The sequence below is a fragment of the Larimichthys crocea genome, chromosome IX, assembly GCF_000972845.2.
Source record: "Larimichthys crocea isolate SSNF chromosome IX, L_crocea_2.0, whole genome shotgun sequence".
NCBI classification, from domain to species: Eukaryota; Metazoa; Chordata; class Actinopteri; family Sciaenidae; genus Larimichthys; species Larimichthys crocea.
The window spans coordinates 5,016,880-5,032,540 of NC_040019.1; the positions used below are offsets into that span (position 1 = coordinate 5,016,880).

The 15,661-nt window shown below is 40.7% G+C and overlaps 1 protein-coding gene across 1 annotated transcript in view; it reads right to left on the reverse strand.

Moving 5' to 3' along the window:
* The window catches only part of itga1 (integrin, alpha 1), a 46,496-nt gene extending 45,715 nt beyond the window's left edge, over window positions 1-781 (reverse strand). Inside the window, exon 1 of the mRNA XM_010748038.2 lies at window positions 469-781. Coding sequence (XP_010746340.2) covers window positions 469-517 — 49 coding nt within the window. The 5' untranslated portion in view covers window positions 518-781. The remainder of the gene's footprint in view (window positions 1-468) is intronic.
* Between the last annotated feature and the right edge of the window lie 14,880 nt (window positions 782-15,661).

The window sequence follows — 15,661 nt, forward strand, 5'->3', positions numbered from 1 at the left end:
GACACTGCTGTGTAAACACTGGCATGCGCAACATTCAATTAGAGAGCATACGGTAATTTGACTGACTCTAATGTCTCCATTATATGAGGCAATGCCTTGCTTCTTAGACCAAGCTGCTGCACGTAGAAACAATTAAGCGCTCTGCGGCTTCCCTCAGTCAGAATAAAAAACATCTGGGAAATACGGACGGAAAGTATTTAGGGGCATTTTACGAGGACAGTGTGGTGCCACCACCTTTTAATGGGCGTGCAGGCAACGAGAGTGACACACCTAATGGATGCTTTTAGCCGCTCGGTCGTCAATTATGCAGAGACACAGCGATGATCTAAGCTGCTTGTCCACGCTTGTGCGTAAAAAGATGCGCCGGAGCGCTGGATACGCGCTCTCACCGCTCCCTCCCCCTCTGTCACTCATTATTTCACGTCATAATCAGCATAAATGCATAATTCCTGATGAGTTGTTACTTACCAGCAACTGCCACTGTTGTCAACGTGAAATGTTGACTTATCCCAAGCATCCTGGCGCACTGGAGAACTGGAGATGGTCCTGTATAGCCTTCACTTATTCCACGGACTCTTGTTTCCCCTTTGACGCTCGCTGTCACGTTAAACAGAGAGAGAGAGAGAGAAGTCAAGTCAAAAATCGCTAAATGACTACCAAGGGCTCACAGGGCATTTCCTGTGCTGCTGCATCCACAGTTTAACTGTCTGAGGTCCCGTTTCAAACTGAGCTCTGTTCCATTGCGTGTCTCTCTCTCTCTCAGTTGAGCGGACCCGGGACAGCAAAGACTAGGATGAGGAGGAGGAGGAGGAGGAGGAGTTCATGCATACGACCTTATAAACTACGTTTGCAAGGCTTTGGTCTGCCTGTCCATGGGAAAATCTTAGCAAGTCAAAAAAAAACAACACACACACAGCAACGCAGTGATGTCTGGAGACGAGAACACGTCAGACATTAAACAATTAAGACAGGCTAATTTTAACATGCAGGATTCAGTCTGGGTAAAAGTGCATCACACATGTGACCACCTAATGAGGGATTCAGTGTGTGTTTATGTTAAAAGTTCCTCTAATCGTGTAAAAATAGATTTGCGATTTAAATAGAAATAAAACTCAAGTGAAAACCTGTGAGCGCATGTGAGAAAGAGAGAGAGAAAAAAAAAACGAGGGAGGAAATGTTGAGATCTTACACAAACATCAACATTGTTAGTTTTACCCTCCGATAAAATGAGTAAAATTGCTCTTATGCCCCTCAGCCCTCCCCCTCCTGTTCCCCAGGGGGTCCACACTCATTTACCCGCCAAGGTTTTTGTGGTGCAAGTAAGTTTGAAGCCTTACATCTGTGTTATTAGCACCTCAAAGATGTTTTTTTTTTTTTCATGTCAGATGAATAATGTTTTATATTTAGGTGTAGGTTCAGGCCTCAACATTTGACGTTTTAGCAAAATATCATACATACAGATGTAGCAACTTAAAAGTTCCCGTGTTTCCGTGACGGAACAGTGACGGGACCGTGGCTGTTCCGTCACAGGTCCTGTCAAGGTCCTTGGCTGGTGCGTGACCGAAATGTAATCCCCCGCGATGACGTAGTCAGTGAGGCCCCGACTGGAAACGCCCCTAAGCAGTCTGTGTGAAAACCAGCTGCAATGCCTCATTTGTCCACGGGGAGGAGCAGTGATGTTCCGCTCTCACCGTCGACTGTCTAAAGACACATCTGAACAGATACGCCGGGGTGAGCTGATCAGCTGATCAGCGGATCAGTTGATGGAAAAAAAAAAAAGTTGTGATAAGATAACAGTGAGGCAGCAACAAGAACATGCCAACATAAACGCGTTATTAAAGAAAACTCCGCTCGTAACGTCCGTAACATAGCCTAGATGTTGTTGATTTAAACAGTGACCATAGGCTAAATGGCGTAAAGCGCAAATCGAAAGAATTACGGGTGAATCAAGTATGAAATAAGTCAAGTATTTTTGGTTTTAATAAAGTTTGCAGTATAAGCTTACGAAACCATCAAACATATATTTAGGCATTCCATGAAAGACTTTATTCGCAAGGAGGCTAAGCCAGGCACAAAACAGGAGCTCGTCGAGGACATACAGACGTTTTGGCAAAGGAGAGTCACCGTGGACTTTTGCAACAGACTTCTCTCTGGACTTTAAAAAGCTGTGCCGTGTATTATTATAATGGAGGGAGGCATAGTGGAAAATAAACAGTGGTGTCCATGTAGAATAAAAACATAACATATATACTGCAAACTTTATTAAGACCAAACATACTTCACTTATTTCATACATATTGTAACGGGCTGTGTATACACTGTGGCTGTTGAGTTGTGTTCAGTAAGTTAGGCTGCAGTGTATGGGGTGACGCCTGGGGGGGTGGCGTTGTTAGAGGCTGTGAAGCCTGTCAGTCATGGCAGTTGCCATGGCGATGAGGGGCACGAAGTAGCTAATGTGTTAATGTTATATGCTGCTGTGCTTGCCTGGTTTTATTGTTTTTTTGCCGTTGGCTACGGCCACAGGAGCCTGTGTTCCAGATTAGGAATAAAGTCCAGCAAAACCAGTTGCTTCGTAGTTTCATTGTTCCGGGTCACTACAATATTCTTTCCATTTACGCCATTTAGCCTATGGAATGGACGAAAATGAAAAGGAGTCATTCATGTTCATGAACACACTCAAATCACAAGGCTACTGTATAGTATGCAGTACTCAAACCAGCTGCATTCTCCGCTCTGTGATCTGTGACACTGGGAGACCAAAAAGCCCATCAAGTGCAAACAATGAGATGCTAATGAGGTTTGTATGGTTTACCTGGCCTAAAGCGTGCACTACAGTAAATACCTGCATAACAAAGGGCTTCCAAAACGCTCGTCTCTGCAGCTCTATGTCGCACAACAACAACGAGCCCTCCCCTCCAAATAAACTGTTAATTAAAAATAAACCATCGCTTGTATCTGCAGGTCTGACACACAGGCCTGGCAGCCCTGAGACGTCCGAACCGTTTTTTGTAACTTTTTTAAGGGTTAGTTTGTTGTTTACATGCAGATAAACGAGAGAGAGGCGCGAACACAAGAGAAGAGACGCTCCTGTAATTATGCAAAGACTAGTGGTGGCCATAGATTAGTCGCGCCAATCAAACAGCTGATTGCGCCAATGCCGGCCGGCATTAGCGCGATCAGCTGTTTCTCTGAGTAAACAAAGGCAGCTGTCCAGGTGGAAGCGGCATTTAAAAAACATCACCAAGAAAAACCACGAGAAAAACATGACAAAAGCACAAAACTCTCTAAACTGCTATAGAGATCAGGACTCCACGGAGTTACAGTGAAGAAAACAAAAACGAACAAAAGAGAAAAAAGTAAAAAAGTAAAAAAGCGACCTGAGAGGCTGGAACAGCTTTGCAAATAGATTAATGGTGATATTTTTTTATCGCCCGATAAGAGTCTCACGTTAACGCAGCACGTTAACGCCGATAACGGCCCACCGCTAGTAAAGACAGAACAGCCTAGATGTTGTTGATTTGGTGAATGCTGACATGTTAGATATAAACACCTTAAATTTAATTTCAATTCATGAACACGCTCAAATCATACGGCTACTGTACAGTATGCAGTAGTCAAACCAGCTGCATTTTCCGCTCTGTGATCTGTGACACTGAGAGACCAAAAAGCCCATTACTGTAAGCGCAAACAAAAGGTTGAGCAACGAGAATGCTAACGAGGTGTGTAAGCTACGTCATCTCCAGGTAGAACAACTGTAAAAAAGTTCTGTGAGAGAAGCGCCATCTCCTGGTCATACCCTGTAATTACACGAATGGGTGGAGTTACAGTAAAAAATAGACACGCCCGGGAGAAGGAGGGGGGTCTCTCCTTTCCCGGGACTTTGCAGGGAACCGGCTGGAAGTCAGCTGGAAGACGGCTGCCATTCAGCTGGCGTTCAGCTTGAACGGGAACTTTTAAGTTGCTACTACTGTAATAGCTTGACCTGATCTGATTTTTCTCATGCCCATGATTGTTCTGGCATCTTGCAGCTGTTGTTGTAAGATGTTAGAACAATATGCAGTAGATTTCAGTGCTGCATTGCTACACGGGCAATATTAATCGCTGTTGAAACAAACTCATACATTTTGCAAATGTGAATTTAATCAATGGCATCTTCACATGTCACAAAACAAATATCTAATCACTTTTTAGGATAAGAGAGAAAATGTGAATAGCCCAGTTCCTGTACCGAACTCCTTCAGGCCCGCTGGTTAAACCCCTGATGACTTAATTTCTAACACAAAGTTGAGGAGTGCAGTTACAAATAGTCTGAAAAGTGATGCTGATTTTCAGGGACGTGCAGCTGGAGAGGATTCACAAAAATCCCAGTAAGATTATCACAGGATTATTAGAGGAAGGGTGGCGGATCGAATTCATTCAAAGAGGGTCAGAACTCACTGATTACAACTAACTATATAAGTATGAACAGTATCTCATGTACTTAGAGGTAGGAGGTTCACTTAAAAATGATATCCTGGGCACTGTTTTCACAGCCCTTTCCATCATCCTGTAATAGAGTTGTAAAATGATCTGAACCTTATTATATTTTCAAGTCACTGGTATCAACCTTCTAGTGGTAATGAGAAAGTCAATCACATCATGACACCCCAGAATCCACAAGTATTTCCTTCACAAATGTCTACTGACACCTGAGCAACCAATCAATAGTAATATCAATCAGAAGATTTTGGCAAACAGTCAAATCTACCATGAGAATCTCTACAGCAGCTACCATTACAACCCAATATCAGCCAGGGGAGGAAAAAAGTTCATACATCCAAACACTTCCAAACTGAAAAATAAATCATTTTTTATGATGTGACAACACTGAGGTTTAGTTTTGGTTAGATTTAGGGAAATATCATGGTTTGACTCCATCATGGTGCCAATAATAAACAGTTATGGATTGTTAGGGAACAATCATGGTCAGACAGCATTGAATGGGAATGGGATGCAAACATCAGTCTCTTATGTTTAAGCTCAATGTTTTGTTGAGCCATCCACACACCCCAGCCTTATCGTTTTTCTTGGAAAGCCTCACCATGATCCATCAGAGATGGGCTTCAACAAGGAACTATCCTTGGTCCACTGCTGTTGTACACAAATAACATAATTATTCCTAATAAATACTTCAATGTCCATTTGTTTAATGACGACTCAATTCTATATGTCCCAGATGCCGCCCCACATCAGGCCCTCACTCATTTAGTTTGCCATTGATGCTTTCCAACTATCAGTCCTTAAATGTAGGGTAGTTTTAAATGAACAGACAGTAGTATAAGTACAGTTACATGGTGTTTGCCAACTACCCCAGTGACTCTGACTATCCTGCCAGTAAAACCTAAAACAGCACCAGTATTCTCTGGCTGAGTCATACAAAATACTTAGGAATTTGGCTGGACGGAAAACTATTTTTCATAATTCATATTCAACACTGATTCATTGTCCATAGCCACTTATCCTTATCAGGGGTTGGAACAGATCCCAGGTGATACTGTGGCAAGTGGTGACTGACACAGAGATAAAGAATGATTCACGTCCAAATACTCATCTATGGGGAATTTAGAGTCCCAAATAAACCCATAAACCTGCATGTCTTTGGACTGGGGGAGGAAGCTGGAGTACCCGGAGAGAACCACAAAGAGAAGATGTAAATATCTTTACAGAGAGGTCCCTGCACTGTCGGCTTTGAACCGACCATGCTACCCATCATACTCGATGTTTGACATGACTTTGAAGAAACTGGGTTTCTTGTATAGAAATAAAGGTTGTTGATCATGGAGATATTCTGTGTTGTGCTGCCACATCAACACCAAGCTATCCATCCCTATTTTCATTTAAATAGTAACTACAGTACACGATCAGTAACTACATTACCTTACACATCCCTCGTGTGTGCAAAGATGTTAGCAGATCTGGTTTCAGATAAAATGAACTGCAAATGGCCCTCAAACTTGAGTCTTGCATTCTGCTTGGAGCAGTAATATCGGATGTGTTTTTTTGTTTGTTTTTAATAATCCCGTGTAATTGTGTTGTTTCAGTCTGTGCGTCGTGATTTGTGAATGCTCCTTGCTCTCGGTTCTCTTGAAAAAGAGATTTTAATCTCAGTGAGTCAACCTGATGAAATAAAAAAGACAGACTTTGTCATTCTATGACTACAAAACAACTGTCTCTGTCACTCTTCTTATCGGGACAGTCTCATAATTAAAAGATCACTTTGGAAGTAGAGGGCAGTATGTAGATTTTAATTTACGTGAAACTCCCTTTCAGCCACAATTAATAACCTGGTATTCATTGTTGTAAACATCTGCCGCAACCACTACCTAGGTACTACAATTTCAGAGATTGCTTTGAACACACTCACTCTTGTTGCTTGTATAGTTGTCTTTTTGTTTTCCTTCTTTGAATTTACTTTGCAGCCTGATTTTATATTTCGTTGCCTGTAGGCCTTCAATTTTCTTTCATATTTATATAGAGTAAAATGCAACGTCACACTATCATTACTAGAGAGTCATTACACTCCGACAGACATACGCGCGCATACCTTTATGTGCGCGTCCAAGAGAACCAGCGTTATCCTTCTCCATTTCTGTGTGTAAATATTATGAATGTCCATATACACTGAACTGTAAACGTGAAGATCATCTCATCAGCTAGCATGCAAAATGAGGTATTTACTGTACAGTATGTTCTGTTATAGCCTTCCTCATTATATAACTATGCACACACATGTACACACTATATGGCAAAGAAACATGTTGTGTTACTCAACATACTTTATGCCAACAGCAACACGACGCATGCACACTTTACGTACACGAAGACACACATCTGTATTAGACAGGATCTCATGAACTCCCAGTGAATGAGACAGTTTACAAAAGTCTTTCCTGTCTTCAGCCCCTGCAGATATCTTACGGAGACTCAGGAAGACTCTGATTAGTTTCCATGTCCTCACTACAACACACCCTTCCCCACCCATCTCCTCCCCCCTTCCTCATCCTCTTACACACCTCGGGCCCCTCTTATCCTTTATTTTTTTGTAGTAACAATGCATAGAAATTGTACTCCATGTTTTCATTCTTGACCTCTACACAGTTTCCTCTCCTTGATTTTCATCCCGACATACTATATTCCTCTATTAGCCATGGAAGTCTATTCTAATGTGTTTTTCTACTCTCTCCCGCTTTAAATGTCTGTATACATGCAGACAGGAAGAGCGCATTAGGACCATACAAGGCTCTCAGGGTCCCTAATGAATCAAGGGCATCTTCATTCAATTTCACAAATACTGTCTTTGAACGTAATACACTAAAAACATTTAGATTCTCCAATCATTGTAGCTTTTCTGAGATGCTATTTGGCACTAAGGCAACTGAGGTAATGAAGACAAACAGTGCATCCCAGATCCAGTAAATCCCTTTAAGTGAAGGAAATGAACTTGGTTCATACAGTCTGAGAGACGATCTCTGTTTGCAGACTGAGTCAATCATTGAGTCATGCTAAAACTGAGCGGTAGACCCTCCTTGCCCGATAACAACCCTTTCCCCTCCAGTGAAAGCTATTTACAGTGAGCATCTGAGGAATCTGTAATGTATACAAGAGGATAGTGCTTGTGTGTAAAGGTAGGCAGCACACAGTAAACACATGCTATGTATGGTATTCTCTGTTATTGCACTGAATACTCATCTGACATGCAGAAATTTGAGGCTATATTTAACTAATGTCTGTTGACAAATTGACCGGTAAATGGTCTCTTCAGTCATTTTCTTCCACAGAGTCAGGGGCTTCACAAGAGACTGATCAATATTATTTTATTAACAATGGATCTAATGACTAATGTGGTTTCAGTCATGAGGTAACCTCAGCTCTATGAGCTTTAAGATTCTTTCAGCTCACTGTTTTGGTTCAGTCTCACAGTTCTTATTAAGCTTGTGTCCAGGCAGCTGTTAAAGCAAAAACCCCACTGTACACTACCTGCCGAGCACCAAACAGCAGACAGACACAGTTAGTGACTAGATGATGTACTGTAGCTGATGACAGGAGTCAGATATTTCTCTCAGCAGTTGGTGGAGACCAAAAATGGAGCTAAAAGGAGAGAGAATGATGGACTTGTATTTCTCAGGTGGACCGAAATACACTTCTAAATTCATGTTGATGATGCTGATGCTAAAAGGTGTGATGTGTGATGTGTTTATATATTGTTTCTGCTGTCTCCAAGTGGTCAAAATGGTCAAAATCTCAGCAACAGAAATCCTGACCGCAAACCCTGCATCTCATATTTGCTATAATGCAAATCATTTTATGTTATTAATTAGACCATCCCTGCCTGGTTAATGTTCATGTATTTTTACACCACAAGACCACAAGATTTGTCATACAGATTTATTTTTTTCTAAACTAATTCCGATAACAACCTCAGGAGTTATTTTCTCAGACTTAACAAGGCTCCACTTGTTTTCACATGCTTCCAATGAATAGTAACTTTTGTGAATAATAAAAAAAAAGGCGGAGCACCCAATTAAAGAACCTTCTTAATAAAATAAAATGAAATACGTGGTTAATAGTAGCCATAGAAACGTTGGATTCTCAGACAGGAAGTTTCTTCTCTAACATCATTAACAACACCAGGCCAGGGTACAGCAGCCAATTCTGTTTTCTAAGTTTGTCTCTGTAGCCGGGAGCTGTATTAATGACACAATAGGACAAATATACAAGCGCAGTGCTATATAGGGAAATGTTGGCTCTGTATTTTTGTGTATAACTTAGTCTGACTTTCACTTGTTTTCTAATCTTCGACTACCAGTGAAGCCAGTGAATAAGATAAGACTACTTTGTCATGGCTATGTTGACAGAGTCTATGACTGTTACAGCAGTACTGGTGCTTGCATGCAACCGTGACTTAGCATTACCACTGGGGATGGACTTCATGAAAGAAAAAAAAGAAAAGCATAAGAAAGTCCTCTGTCAGCTCAGTGTGAAAGAAAGCAGATCCATCCTCACTGATTCCTCTTTGATGAGAACAGCATTTGACTATGTTTTGAACCCTAACATTAACCAGAGCATGAAGGGAAAATGGAAATATCTCGAGTTTAACCCCCCCACGGTCCACACTCTTGTTCCTCTCTGTTATCCTTTCTTTTATTTATCTTTTATACTAATAATGTGACTGTAACATGTTTGGAGAGTCATCAACAAACAAAAAACAGTTGGAAACCCATGTGATAAAAAGGATCTCTGCTTTATTTATTCCTGACATAACTTTGTCTTGGACCATTTGGACACATGGTACGCTTCAGATTATAACCTCACTATAAACCTTACTTTCTGTTGAAAGGCCTTTTTGTATCCATTATTAATCAAAATTATTAAGATTTGGAAGTGATATAAATGCCATTATATTCTTCTATAGGAGTCCATGAAGTGTAGAGAAAGTTAGAGGACGAGTTTTAAGCTTGTCAACCGCTTCTTCCTAATTAACAATTCAGCATCTGATGCCTGCGTGGGAGCATGTGAGTAGAAATTAGCACACTATCTTCAAAGTCACCAAAGGCAGACAAAAACAATCATCTGACACACATGGACAGCAATTACAGGTCTCATCAATCTCCTCCTATCTGGGGCTCCATCACCCCTCTCTGTGTTGCTGACAGGACCTGGAGCTTCACTTCACCCTAGAGAGGGCCTACACAGGGTCTCGACCCTTTGACTCTGTAAACACCGAGTCAGAGTGTCGGTTACAGCCTGGCCACTGGCTCTGTGTCTCCCCAGACACACTGTGCACCTCTGCCCTCTATTACAACAGTGGCGAATCCCTGTTCTCTGCTGACTATAGTCATGCATAACAGTGAAAGTCTCTAACACATGCGTTTGCATTTTTGAGCCCTCACGTCATGTAATGTTAGATGACATTTTTGTTTCATACATCGCTGTTTAATGTTAATGTTTAATACATTTATGACGCAGATATATTCCTATCAGTCACAGAGATGTACCCAAGCAGAGGACTTGAGATGAACAGCTGTTTATTTGAAGCATTTTAGTCATGCTGGCAGCTTGGCACTATGGCAATGTGTGGGTTGTTCCAACATTTTGTTGTTTCAACAACTGGATGGATTACCATGAAATTCTGAGTTACCATTCTTGGTTCCCATGTGATATGCCCGAGTGATCCCCTTATTTATTCCTGAAATAGCACCACCAAGTTGACTTTTTTTTTTTTTGAAATAGCTCAACAACTATTTGATGAAATTCGGTGCATACATTCATGGTGCCCAGAGGATGAACCCTAATAACTAGTGATCCCCTTGACTTTTGTACCAACATTGGGTCAGTTTTTTAACTGGTCCTGTTAAATGTATTAGCACACAAGTTGGTACAGACATCCATCATCCCCAGAGGTTCCTCCAAGACACAGTTGATGCAATGACTTTTCCTCTAGTGCAGTTTCTCAAACGTTACACTACAAACCACCTCAGAAAATATTAGGCTCTCCAAGTCCATCATTGTGACTGACGTTAACAGAACATATTTTAAGATCGACCTCATCTAGCTATGGACAGTTTATGCAGGAGGCAGTTTAATTCCTAATAAGAGGATTATTTATTGTTGACTGTTGTTGAATCCTGAACTGAATCAGAGCTTGTTTGGTGAAATAGGGGCATGGTTCATTTGACTGTACTTGTTTTAGAAGCATTTGTTTTTACCTCTGCTTACTATTTTATGGTCACATGTGAGCTTGTAACTTATTATTAACTTCACTGATACCTTAGTGTTTCATCTAGCGGTGTCATCAAGTCCAAACTTTATTTTGTTCAATACTTAGGTTCATGACTAATTATCTGCAGAACTAATGACATTCCCACAAAGCACCGCCACGCCAAAGTACAGCCTCACAGAGCTGCTGGATTAGTCTTGTTTCTTCCTGTGTCCTCTGACAAGACTGAGCAGCATTGTTGTGGAACTAGAGTCAAAAGTCTGAAGCCATTATGTTTTTAGGTTTTGCTATGTGTGACTATGTCTTCCTAACAATGACAGGAATGTGATTCGGATCATGGTGTCAGTGCACAGGAAATCTGGTGGGGGCTTCTCTCAGTGGAATGGATTGTTTGAAGTATGATAAGCCAAAACTGGACTGAAGTCAGTCCCTGCAGGCAATTTCATATCAATTTTCCTTTCAAAAAGTTATGCCATATAACTTTTAAATCTGTGAGAGTTAACTGATTATGACTTTCTTCCTTTGTCCCGGTGGACAGACAGGCTTACATGTACACATATGCACACACACACACACACACACACACGCGTGCACAGTTGTTTCCAGCATGTGACATCACATTCTTGGCATGTCACACACACATTGTGATTGGAAGATATCGTGTTTTGGTCAGTATGTAGTAATTTATTGCCGCGACATCTGATGTGACAGCATGGTAGACACAGGAGAAGACATGGGAGGGAATGGCGCTGGAGACAGTCTTAAAGTCATGTTCACAATTAAGCCCAAGAAAGAGTTTTGCATTGTCCGGAGTCTTTTTTCATTTTGAATAAACTGACCTTTGAAACCACAAGTCATCGACCTTTCAAAGTGGCATTACAGTAGTCCACTGTAGTCCACCCACCACCTTTCTGGACTTGCCATGATTTACAAAATGGAAACAGAGCTCCATCTTTGTTTCAGAGACCACACAAAGAATTCAATATGAAGCTGAATCGTCCCGTGTCGTCGTGTTTTACAAATATTGGAAGTGTAGTTGCAACTTAGGGCTTACAAACTGATGCAGAGATTGAGGCGAATAGACGGGCGTCTAGTTTCATAGCGATCGAGTTGAATTTCATGCAGCACAAATGGTGGTTTAAACAGGAGCTGGCAGTAACATTTTGAGAAGGTGTAGATAATTAAAAATCATGAGTTGTGTAAATGATCTGTGCAGCACCTACCGTATAGTTTAAAAGGACACGTCCACTGTAAGCCATACTTACAGGCCCATACTGTATGTACCTTGAAATAGTTATTATTCACTGTAATTGTTCCTCCTTCTTTATAGCAGTAGTAAAAAACATCCAGCTGAGTGATTACAAAATCTGAGATCCTTGATCTGTGTAAAAATACAGTTCAAAGTTCAATTAAAACTGATAGCAGTCTCAGTCAAACCAGGGCTGTTTTGTCCCGGTCTCTGATATTGGAGTCATGCCTACAGGGAAACTCTTTACAGACGGTATGGACAGGAGGAATGATTACAGCAGCCAGTAATCTTGGATCTTATTGAGCCAATTTGATTTCCAAATAATTACGTGTGAAGATAATTGTCTAGAACTGAATTATACAGAAAAAACATATGAAAAATTACTTTTACATATCATATTTTAACATGCAGTACTTTTTGTTTCTAACCACTGAACAGTACATTTGTGGTCTTTTCCCCCCCATATGGTTTCAGTGTAATATTATAGTCACTGTTTGAATTGCATGCTTTTTTCTTTACATTTTTGTTTGCCCGCTCAGCCCGTCCATCTGATCCAGCAAATCTCCAAATAACACCATTCGGCTGTCACAGGTGGTAAAGCTGAACACTGTCAGCAAAATATTCATAACACACCCACACCCCATCAGGAACTCTACACCGTGTGTAGCGGTACGGTACAGTTTCTGTTACTGTGTGGGTAAAACGTTGTGCCAAGCAGCGGCCAAAAGTATCAGGTTAGAATAGTCAAAGAGGCTTTAATTCTGTTGGTGATTTACTTTTTGTTTTTGAATGCTGGTGTCATAACTGTGAGGGAGTTCATTTTTGACTGGTTTAGTTTTGGTGTCTTTGACAGGTCTCCTGTGGTGAATATGATTTAAGGGGATGAAAAGGGCAGAAATGCTGCAGTTTAGGGCCTCAAGGGGGTCGAATCTCCTCGGGTATATACTGTGATACTCAGTGGGAATATTGTGTGCGTGCCCATGTGTGCTGACCTGTACTCTCCTCTACCCCTTGAGTAACTCGATGATGATTAAGATCATAAGGTCTCCATGTCTCCTCATCATGTTCGCTTTGACTTGACTTTTTCAACCACAAATCCCGTGTTTTTGGGGTGAACATCACTTGGCCTCTGACCACAAATAGTGAACATCTGGTCATCTGGTCAGGATTATTAGTTAGTGCTGGCTAAATCTGCAGTTAACCGGGGTATTTATAACACATTAGGCACTTTTACGTTGTTTTCAGTGGTGCACCAAGTATTCAGATCAGAGAAGTAGTAATACAACAGAGTAAAAGTATTCTGTTACAGGTGAAAGTGCAGAGGCTTAAACTAAAGTCTATTTTATTGCATTGCATTTTATTGTTGTATTTGGTCACGTTGGAGCTAATATAACTACATCATATACTGTTGGGCAGGTTTGTCTGTAATATATCGATGTTACTCTTCAGATTATATATTAATATGTACTGTCACGCAAGGAAAGGTGGGATTTTTTCTTACACAGTTGTGTTACACTGCCCAAGACATTAAAAAAACAACAATATATTATATTTAATAAAGTTAGCATATGTTTAAATATCTTAATCTGAAAAGTAACTAGGAACTATGTCTGTCAAAAAGGTGCAGTGGACCAGAAAAGCCAATGTATCCCTCTGAAATTTAGTCTAAAAGTGCAATAGCTGTGACATAAATAAACCCAATAACAAGTACTTCAAAACTGTATTGAAGTACAGTACTTGAGTAAATGTATTTATTTGCTTTCCACCACTAATTGTGTTCGCAAACCGAGCAGGAGTCTCTAGATTAATCAATCATTACTGCTGAGCAAATAAACCAAATGTTCAGTATGAGGTCAGTTGGGCTGCCAGTTCATCACCTGTTCCCGGTCTCTGCATGCTAATCAGAAGTCTCCTGACAAACAATGTTTTTCTACTGCCAAGCCCGTGTTTTCATCATACTAACAATAAGTATGTATTTCATGTTCAAGTTAATGGATGACTGCATGCTGACTTTCTCTTGGCGTACTGTAGATGTGCGTGTACGTGCAAATATAAACGTGGTCAAACGTGTGTCCGTACTGTGTGTGTGTGTGGCGTTTTTTTACAGCTGGGTTTCAGAACCTCTGGAGGGGTCCCATTGTTAAGGGTTTCCTGCAGAAATCTACCAGGGAGAACAGAGGAAAGGGAGGAACATTTCGGGGAGATTACACAAATCTGGAGGGTTAATCGAAAAATAACAATTTTAACAATTTTTTGGGTTGCAGGAATAACGATTAGTTTGTACAATACAAAATAAATGATCATACACACAGAAACATACATGCACACAGTTGTTTTATATGTTAAAGTGAGACGATGCAAACTATTATAATGTCAGATATGATACACATTACTGATTCACTTTGGTTAATTCAAAACTTATCTTAACTTGTGCTTTTGTTATATTAGTTGCTAAACACTTAGCATTTATGTCACTTGGAGCCACACTGGCCGATATTTGGCAACACTAACCTAACACTAACTAAGCCTAGCTTTAACAATCCAAGATAACATGACCTTCTAAGTTGATATGGTCAACTTGGTAGCAAACAGTTGAGAATTTTTAGTTACAGAGCAACATTATTAATGATTTAGAGTTGGGTTTTTGTTTATCTGATGAATATTCTGTGTCGTTTAACTCTGTTTTTGATCTCCACCAACTCCTGAGGGAAATATCTGCTAAATACTCCGTCTGCTGTTTGGTGTTGAGCAGGTGTACAGTGTTTACAAGAGATATTTCACTGAAAACAGCTGCCGGCTGTTGCAGTTGTAAAGTTGCTGTAAAGCCAAACTATTTGCTGCCACCAACTGTAACGCTCTGTAAACCTGCACAAAGTGACAGATATAGGCGACAACCATAGACAGTGTAAAACGTGGACGCCATATCCGTGATTTGCTACAGAGACGAGGCTGTAAACATGTTTATTGCTGCTGTGAAGTTGAGCGTTTTAACATGGGGGCTTATGGAGATGAACTTGTTCTGTAGCCAGCATCAAGTGGCCATTTAAGGAACTGCAGTTTTTGGCACTTCCACATTGGCTCCACTTCACAGCCACACTTCCAGTCATAGCACGTAACACTGTGAAAGACCCCTTTCACATAGGCATACATTGTTATTATATCTATATCGTTTATAGCGGCTTTAAATGAACCCTAGCCAATTAACCAGCGCCTTTATTCAAGCTTAAGCTTTAGACTCAACTTGACTTCTTGCGAGCAAAAAAATGTTAAACAAGATTAGTTCAACAAGTTAAAATTCTTCCTTTAAGTGTCATGTTTTCTGTTTCTGAGACAATGACTTCATTCAGCTAAAAAAACCCATGTGATAAAAGACTTCCTCAGTCCATTGACTGATCTGTGTCCTAGATACCAGGCTTTTTCAATACATGTATTCAAGCCTCCGCTGCGAAGTGAAGTTACTCTTTGGTCAATTGGATTATATGCTGTAGATGTATTGCCTCATTGTTGTGTTTATTATTCGTGTCACTGTGAATGGGGCGAAGGCGAAGCACTTCCCGTAATTGTGCCGAGTCGGAGCAGATGTTGAAACAGACATTATTTTGCTGCTTTATTTCTTTCTTTCGCCTCATTATTCTCCCTCTTCAACTCTCCTTTAG